General features: G+C 37.7%; 1 protein-coding gene across 1 annotated transcript in view; it reads right to left on the reverse strand.

Moving 5' to 3' along the window:
* The window catches only part of rab27b (RAB27B, member RAS oncogene family), a 47,198-nt gene extending 41,580 nt beyond the window's left edge, over positions 1–5,618 (reverse strand). Inside the window, exon 1 of the mRNA XM_053478252.1 lies at positions 5,348–5,618. Coding sequence (XP_053334227.1) covers positions 5,348–5,349 — 2 coding nt within the window. The 5' untranslated portion in view covers positions 5,350–5,618. The remainder of the gene's footprint in view (positions 1–5,347) is intronic.
* Between the last annotated feature and the right edge of the window lie 4,314 nt (positions 5,619–9,932).

Here is a 9,932-nt window from a genome sequence, read left to right on the forward strand (position 1 = left end):
GGGCGCACGCTATTGGAAGTATTACCATATAAGGAATGAGAAAGTGGAATGAGGGAGTGGTTTTATTGAATGTTTACACAATATAAGCAAACCTTAAAACATTTTGACATAAATCACCAAAAAGTTTTTCATCTATTTACCCGAATAAATGTTTTATCAATACATAGAAAAATGCAGGAAACATTACATTGTAACAGTTACTCTAATAGGAAAAAACACTATCTAAACTCCATACAATGAACATATACAAGCAGGAACACAGGTTTAATTTAACACAAGTCTGTACAAATGCCTCAATCCACAGGCAAGCGTGCAAATGCAATACAAATCCCCAGCAATTTCTTTAAGGGTGTTCCCATATTATGGCCACAAGATCATTCCCGAGAACACTTGACCCCAAAGTCTGGTTCAATTTGATCAGTAAGAACACAATCGTACCAGTCTCGGGAACCAAGCCCAAGTGTGCTGGAAAAGGTGGGTTTAATATCAAAGAATGTTATTGTACCTGAGAACGGAATAATGTGAATGCTAGCCAGTAGGGGGCGCGGGGGAAGAACTGTTCATGGGCCCTGTTCATGAAGACATCCTTAGTGAAGATTCGGAGATAATCTTTTGTCCTTAGATAGTCCTTAAATAGTCTATGCTTAGTTTAATGATTTTCTGGGTCGAATATATAATATATTCTTTGGGGCAAACTTTGGGGCTTCTTTGTACTTGTAACATGTGAGAGGATGCCAGAGCTGCACACATCCTGCTTTAAACAAGCTCATCATAAAATTCTATGATACTAACTCATACAAGTCTATGATTCGTCATGAACAATTCATAATATGTTTTTTTCATTCTTCTTTCAGAAGCTGGATTATAAGAAGATCAACCTCTTCAATGGTAAAAAAAATAAATAAATAAATAAATCTGTATTTATTTCATGGTAAGCTACTGCAGATTGATTGGGCAGTCATATAATTTCAAGTGACAATTTATCATCATCTTATGAATTGTTGTTTCCTGTGGAGGTTTACTGACGCAGAGGAAATATACACTGTTCTAAGAACCAGGGGGAGATTAATTAGTGTAATGGAGATCAATGGTCTGTATAAGGCAGGGTGAGTACAACATGATGGAAATGTGTCTAACACAACTTTTTCAAAGAACTTCACGACAAAATACTGCTGCAGGAAGCGAAATCATTACAGAATATCATTTGTAACACAAACTGGCTGTTTACTGGAAAAGACCCGAACTTATTTTAATGAATGTTTTTCCATTTTACAGTTTCACATGTTTGAAGAAACGTAGCTAACGTGTAAGCACATGAATCACTATTTCTGCCGTTTTTAACAACGTCCTAATGAATTAAACGTCTTATTAAAAGTCACCACAAACACAATCATGTTCAGATTATAAAAAAGAAAAGGAGCATTTAACAAGGTAAAACAATAAGTTGTGTTGGATCAAACAGAACCAGATTTCAATTGAACCAAATCTGTAGTGGTTGTGATAATTACAACTAGGACTAATCATGCAGCACAAAAATAACTTTACAAAACTCTCATTCAGCTTTATTTATTTCAATGCTTGCAGACTTCTCATTCATACTGCATTAGTCCTTTTCCCTTTTTACATTGCCGTTTGCTTTTATACTTTACATCTGACATCAAAGGCGATGAATTAGACACGCACGCCTGCAAAACCCCACCTCAGACACCTCCACTCATGAAAAACCTAGCAACCTCAGAGACGTGACCCTCATGCGGGTGATTTGCATAATGAGACTGGGGAGATCAGGAACTCGACTCGAGCAGCTGCATAACCCTTCCTCTAAATATGAGGAACTTTTACATGATGTACTGTATAATTTGATTACACTTTATTTTAATTACGTTCATTTTGGTGTGTGGCCCAAGAACTAAGAGCGTCTAGTACCTACAAAAAATAGGCAAAAAACACGGAAAGGAATATCCCATCTATTGCACGCAGTGATTCTGAATTAGGTCTGGATACAGCACGTTATGAAGTTGAGCAAATAAATAAACAACATCAACAACCATAACGAAGCAATATACAAGGTGAGTCGGAAATTATCCACACTCTGGCTGTAGAATGTATTTTAATTAACTTTTTAGAAAAAAAACATCATACATCATAATCTCTTTGCCTTTAAATACACTTTTTCCATCAGTCAACAAAGTTTCTGTATGCCCTCATTATAAAATGTTTTAAGCTGAGCTGCGAGCATCGTTGTTTTTACTTCTTCATCAAAAATTAATCTTCATCCTTGTAAGGCTGCTTTCAGGGGACCAAACAGGTGAAAGTCCGATGGAGCGAGATCAGGGCTATAGGGAGGACGCCTTAACATCTCAAACAAAGTTTTAGCAGAGTGTCGACAGTGTGGGCAGAAGTGTGTGAACGTGCATGTCATGTGAGATCACAACGCACTTGGAAAGCAGTACTCTGAGTTTAGTCCATAGTTTAGGCTTTAGCTCTTTAATAAGCATCTCACTATAACGAGCACTGTTGATCGCTGAACCTTTTTCCTGATAATGTTCATTTTCAGACTAATGGTTGACTTTTGAGCATTTTCTTGGTTGGCGATTGAGGATGTTTCCGTTCCATACTTTTTTCTCAGGCTCTTAGCGGTGAATCCATGTTTCGTCACCAGTAATGACTGTCTTAAATAAACTTTACATTTTTTAGAGTAGCGGTTCAGATTTTGTTTGCAGATATCCGAACACCTGTTTATTCTCTTCCGTAAGTTGTCAAACCCTCGGACCACAAAAAACTAATCACAAGTGGGGCATCCATTTTCGCCTGCGCCGCAGTCACAAATGAACTGATGTAACACATTCACACCTGCGCAGCAGTGCCTGGGCCAGACAGGAGCCTTGAACAGGAAGCACTGATACAGTAAGTCAGTGAAGCGATCAGAAGTTATAATATAATCGGAGTGTGGATCATTTTCGACTGACCCTCATATATTTCAACAAGAAGTAAAGCATGAATAAAAGTGGCGGATTTTTTTTTACCAAAACACTTACAACTTCTCTCCACACTACACATCATTGCCTGTTTTAATAACACCAGACTAATGGTGTTCAACTTAAACCCTGAGCTCCCGGACTGCGCTCTGTGGCGCGTGGGAAAGAGGGAGGGGGCCGTTATGACTCACTGCTGAAGTGAGTTAAGAATCGGTTTACTGAATCGATTCGTTCGGATCAGAATCGATTAAAAGAATCAAGCTGTACGAGTCAGCACTCAGAATGAACACTGGCGTGTTTCTTGTTTGACATTGTTGATACTCTTCGAAAAGGGTATGATGAGATAAGTTATTGTGATCCTTATTGTGATCATACTGTTTTATTGTATAAACCGGTGACTCTGTCCAAACAGTAATTTCGGATATAACAAATTTCCCACTTGAGGGACTAATAAAGGTTTATCTTATCTTAATACCAGCTCAGCAAGATTTCCAATGTTTCAAAGTGCCATTATTAAATCATATCTTATAGCTTAGCATTAATTATAAAGAATTAATTGTATACACACACACACAAACACACACACACAAGTGCAAATATGAGATTTCAGACTCTTCAAAGGTACCCTTTCGACTCTGTATGCCAAGAACTAACATCTGCATGATGACATAACGTGTAGCTAAACATATTACTAACACTATATGCTTCAAATCTGTTTTAATTGCAGTCACGTGATCCTGAATCAAAGCATCGATAATCTTTCCAGAAAGTCATGCCTGCCACAGATAACATCACTAAGCCAAATAATGATGAATCACTCTCTAAATTTACCCTCACAGATTTTACTGAACACGACAAGAGACCAGATAAAAGTGTATGATGAGCAACTTCAGTCATTTCATGCTCCTGCTGTTCATTACAACAATTTGAGCACAGTGATCAGTCTCATTAATTATATATATATATATATATACAGTATAGCGATACAGTCTTCATGTCTTTTTTTTGTAATATTTAATATTAAACTATAATTTACACAAATCTAAACATTGTTTAATTTAGTATAATATCAGGGTTTCTGCCCTCATATGGTGTGACATCCTCATGCACAATGACTGTTCCTAGATTGTAAACCTCCTGGGGAGATAGCGACTGGTTTGGGTTTGAAATTGGTCTATCATCACATGCACATGCTCTATAAAACATACTATGAACACACCACACACAACACAGAACACAATAACACAGTTGCATCATGTAATAATAAAATATTTTGTGCGTATTTGATTTGATCTGAATTAATGTTAAAATAATGATATATGATTAATATAAGATTGGATTCTTTTTTGGGCATAGGATGGTGATATTTGTCATTGTGATACATTGTGAACAAACAGTTTAAAAAAGGTACCAATTAAATAAATAATTAAGCAATATCACATGCAACATTGCCAGTTACTGTTGCTATGTACAAATTTACATCACAATTTGGTTCTGCAATTCTTAACAATACTGGTCTGTTGCATCAACCTTTGTTTATCTTATGTTTACATTGTGGATATTTTATTTTTTTCTCTATTTATTACTTCATTTCATTGCTTCGTACATTTTATTACTCTCTTTGCTCTTGGGGCAGTCTCAAGAATAACACAAGAATAAAATATTTTTTAAATAAGTTTTATCCTATCTTATCTTATGTTGCATACAGAATCCACAGCGGCAAAAGTTTAATCTCAATACAACAAAATTCAGATAGCAATATCTGGGGTAGGAAAAAGAATAAAACAAAACACACACACAAAAAAAACAGACTCCCATTAACTGAATGCATTAACTGATGCCTTTAGATTTTATAAAAATCATATTAATTACACAAATACTAAACTTTCATGTAACTCTAATAACCTTTTTTGTGTATTTATTATACCCCCCCCCCCCCCCCCCAAAGTTTGGAAATGTTTGTAATTGTAATGTTATATTTGTTATTTTAGTCAAAGTATCATACTTGTACTAAATAAATAAACATTTTTTGTGCCTAAAACTTTTGATTCGTTCATGTCAGAGTGAATCGATTCACTCGGAAAAAGTCGCTCGGAAAAACGAACCGATTCAGCGCTATGACTCACACAGGCGTCGCGTGAGCGTAGAATCTGATGGAACCGTTAGAATTCAAACTTAAAAAATAAACCCGGCGCGCGTGAATAGAAATAAAACCGCATCGTATCGCTGTGTGCTGTGATGCCGAGGCTCGTGCAGGCTCTCAGCGCGTTAACCTTACCGAACATTCTCATAACACAATTCACTGATGCAGGCATTAACCGTTAGCGCGTTCCTGTGTGTGTTGACGTGTGTGCCATTATTTTACTTACATTGTCGGTTAGAATAAGCCTGAAGTCCTGGTGGGCAGCTGAGTATTTGGCTTTAGCCGCTATAGCCCGGGAGATAAGGCATTTTATATTTTATATTTCTTTTCACGCAAAAACGGAGCTGGAAAAGCACGACTTGGTTTCCACTTCTAGTGAAATAAACAAGACAGCCAGGCAGCGCGTGCTCCTTTGCTTTTGTCGTCACGCGGCTGAAACCTTCAGAGCTTTAAATTCGTTGGCATGACGCTCCAGCGCGAGCGCTTCGCCCGGCTTTTTTTTTTTTTCTACTTCTTTTCGCGCTCAGTAGACCGGGTCCTAGTGCCGACAGCACCAATTCCGAAACCGCGCATCAACAGGTTGCAAAAGATTTGATGTACTGCACTGTCTGTCCTTAAGTTACCTTCACAGGGCACACACATACACACACTCACACGCTCATTGACACACCACGGGCAATTTCGGGGATGCCAACTAATCTAAAAATTAGCCTAACCTAAGGACTAATGAGAGTAGTCTGGACTGAGAGGAAACCAGAGTACCCGGAGAGAACCCACCAAGCACAGGCAAAACATTCAAACTCCCCGCACCAGATCCCGAGATGGAAATCAAACCTGGACCCTGGGGGTGCAGGGTGACAATGCTGCTACTGTGCCGCCTATACAACATGTATATTTTTACATTGGTTAGTTTATAATAAAATTAGTTTTATGTCTAGTTTTGAAATCTTGTCATAGTCCATATAATAATGATTAATATTAACATATTTGGGCAGCACGGTGGTGTAGTGATTAGCACTGTCACATTGCACCCTCAGGGTCCAAGTTCGATTCCCGTCTCTGCGTGCATGGAGTTTGCATGTTCTTCCCGTGCTTGGTGGGTTTCCTCCGGGTATTCCGGTTCCCTCCCACAGTCCATAGACCTGCAGATTAGGCTAATTAGGCTGTGATGGTTTGGCTCATGCCCTAAGCCTCCTGGGATAGGCTCCAGGCCCTCCGCTACCCTGAATGCAGGATAAAGCGGTATAGACAATGAGTGAGAGTGAGTAACATACTTATTTACAATACATTTTTTTAAAATATAACGCTGGTTTAAAAAGATAACAAACATTGTAAAAACAAGGCATTTTACTACATAACACCCGGCATATGTGCATTGCGCAGCTTTACTGTTATAATTATCCCCAAGCTTCCAGGAGGGTTTATACTAGAATTTGGCTATAGGGATTTGAAATCATTCAGCCACCAGAGCATTAGTGAGGTCAGACAGGGATGTTGAGTGAGAAGACCTGCAGTGCAGTCGACGTCCTACATCAGGGTTATTCAATCTTATCCAGAAGGGGCCAGTGTATGTGCAGAATTTCATTCCTGCCAAGTATATGCCACCCCTGATAGTTTGCTGAAAGCCAAGAATGAGTAATTAAACTGATGTGGCTTCTGCTTGGTTGTAATGAAAGCTTCAACCCTTACTGACCCTTTCTAAATAACACTGGGCATCCCTGTTCTACATCATCACAAAGGTGTTCAGTTGAGTTGAGATCATGGCTGAGATTTGTGTAGACCATTCAGGTTTTTTCCAAATTTCAATGCTTGGTAACCCTTTCAATTGAAGAAATTCTGATGCTGGAATCCATAGATGCCAAATAATAATGTATGTACATTTTGTGGATTTTATTATTAATTATCCTGAATTATTCTGGATAATTGAAGGCCAAAGCATTAATTAGATAAGAAATCCTGAGCAAATAATAAATATGCATAATCATGCATTGATTATAGACAAATTATATTGATTATATATCAAATAATAAAATCACCTTTTCATTTAGAGCCAAGTATACTGGTTTGGTTTAAAATTATCTCCATATAGCCAATTTGTTTAGATTTTGGCACAAATTTTAAGTTTTTGGTTATTTTTTCCCTTAATAGACTCTAGTACAAATGCAACAAGAAAGTGATTATACTCTGAATCAACCCACTTTACAGAAGTGCACTCAACACGTGATGTGTTTTAGTAGATGCATGCTGATTGTCTATTGGTGTTGCATAATTTCCTCAAAATGTACAACATATAAATACTAAAATTAGAATTTTGTTCCTACTCTACTGTTATTATTAATATTATTAAGTATAACGTGTTCCATATATACTGGCAACTACTTACAGTATATAGGTACTCAGCTAGGCCACAGCCTATACCGTTTGGGGAACATCCTCTTGTCCCTAAATTCATTTAATTGATTAATAGCATTATGATTAAGAAGACATCTCTGGAAGGATCCAAGAAGTTGTTTAAAATGAAGGGAAGAACCTTGATATAGCATTCAACAGCCAGGTAACAGAATGTTTAGATCTCTGATAGCGTCATGTCCAGTGACATTGCCCTGATATCATTTGTGAGGGGTGCATACCAACATACCTACAGTATGCATGCATATACAGTACATTATACAGTACATATATATATACAGTACATTATACAATCATGGGGACCAGGCTTGTGATTTCTTAGGGATTTATTGTCATGACGCATCAAATTCAGCTCTTTTCTAAAAGTAGGATATGTTAATTGCGTTAATATCATCTACACTGTGTGTGTATGTGTTTGTGTGTGTGTGTGTGTGTGTGTGTGCGTTTGTGTGTGTAAAAACTAGCTCACAAAAAGTGTATTTTTCCTTGCTGAAACCTGGTCTCTCGTGCTCTCTTCACATCTCATCGCTCTGCTAAAAATGAAACTCTGAAAGAAGGCAATCAGAATTTACTCTCTTCTACTGTCAGATTTGTTAGGTTTTGTAGCACAGTTTCACACTGTGAGTGCTCATGTTCGAGAGAGAGAGAGAGAGTATCATTTGTAAATTATTGCATCTTCAGCTTTGAAATATATTGCCCTTTTTTCAATTTGTCCTGGCTGTGACTCTGACCTTTATGTCTAGTCTATGTTTCTTATATTCCACATTAAAAATGCAAAAACACACTGTGAAGAGTATGCCAAACCAAACCATCAGGTGGCGATATAATCCTAACCTTAAAGCTATGTTGAAAACTTAGAAGCTAGAAAAAAATGATCAGCGAGTATGTCACACACAGGAGACATGGTGTGTGGTGCACACACTTACAAGCCAAAATGTTGTTTTTTTTCTGTCCATAGCCAACTTCTGAATATCTTTACTCAGGAAGGAGCTTTGCAAAAGATCCAAAACGGAGTTTGTGTAAGGATGAAATACATGGCAAATCCCTGTTTTTAAAAATACCCGTGTGAGGCCCATCGGGACAGGAATCACGATGCCCCATGCTTGGGGGAGGATTAGCAGTTGACATTATTGACAATAAATATTTATATTGATTTCTAACATTTAGTCATTTTAAATTCATGACTTATTTACTATATAATGGTAATAACATATTATGCATGATACTGTTGAAATACCAAGATGGCAATATGTGACCCATATATACGTAATTAACAAGAGGTATGACTCATGCAGACTTGAAGCGCGGAAGGAACTAGACAGTTTGATAGAGATACACTGATGGCAATCATGCACCATGGAAGGTCATGAGGAGGTCATCGACCCATTAGTGAGGGGATGGAAGACAGTTTAGTAAGAAAGACAAGGTCATTATATGCAGGCCAAAGAAGATTTTTTTTAAATGAAGACAATTTTAGCAGTGGCAACAGAAATGGGAGAGGATCAATAATCACAGATTAGATTTTATCTCAGTGTGACCTGTGAATGTCAAACAGACAAAGGTGAGAAGGTGTTGGTATAGTGAGCTTGGAGGTAAGAGTGTGTCTAATGGTGTAGGAAAAAGCTATGAAGAAGGAGGAAGTGGATGTCAATCTCAACAAAGAAAATATTGCTGGCAAAGATAAAAGCGCAGTAGGAGATGAAAATAAGGAGGCAGGATTTGGGGGGTTTTGCAGTGCACTTGTGTATTCTTCTTCTTCTTTTTTTTCTTATTGTTGTTGTTATTATTATAATTAGTAGTAGTATTAGGAGGAGGATTTTTTGAAACTGTGGTTAATATTGTACCCTGCTTGTCCTTCCCAAAGAAAAGATTTCCAGAAGCATCCTTATACACTGCCTGGCCCAAAATAAATAAATAAATAAATGCAATTTTAATCAATCACCTTTAACAATATGGTGGCCAGCGCATATGTGAAAATAAATCCTCATGCACGCAGGAGCACATTGACAGTTTTTAAATCTTGGGACACATTTGAGACACATTGAGTCTTGGAATATGCCTGTGCCATCAGGGAAGAAAAACTTCACAGATGTGATAACGTAGTCTTTCAGTACATTCAGGTCATCAGCTGACTTCATTTTATTGCCACACAATGTTGCTGAGACTAGACCTCATCAAATGTAGCAACCCCAGATCAAAACACTGCCTTCAGAAGGTTGTGCAGTAGACACGATGCATGATGGGTGTATCACTTCAAACGCTCTGCAATAGAGTCGATCTGAACTCATCAGGCCATATGACCTCCAATCTTTATTCACCCATGGAAATTGAAACCTTTTTTTGGCTAATTGTTAATTGTTAAGTAGTCCAGATTAACAAGTGGGGTGGAGTGTGGTGGTATA

The sequence above is a fragment of the Clarias gariepinus genome, chromosome 19 (genome assembly GCF_024256425.1).
Source record: "Clarias gariepinus isolate MV-2021 ecotype Netherlands chromosome 19, CGAR_prim_01v2, whole genome shotgun sequence".
Classification (NCBI taxonomy): domain Eukaryota; kingdom Metazoa; phylum Chordata; class Actinopteri; order Siluriformes; family Clariidae; genus Clarias; species Clarias gariepinus.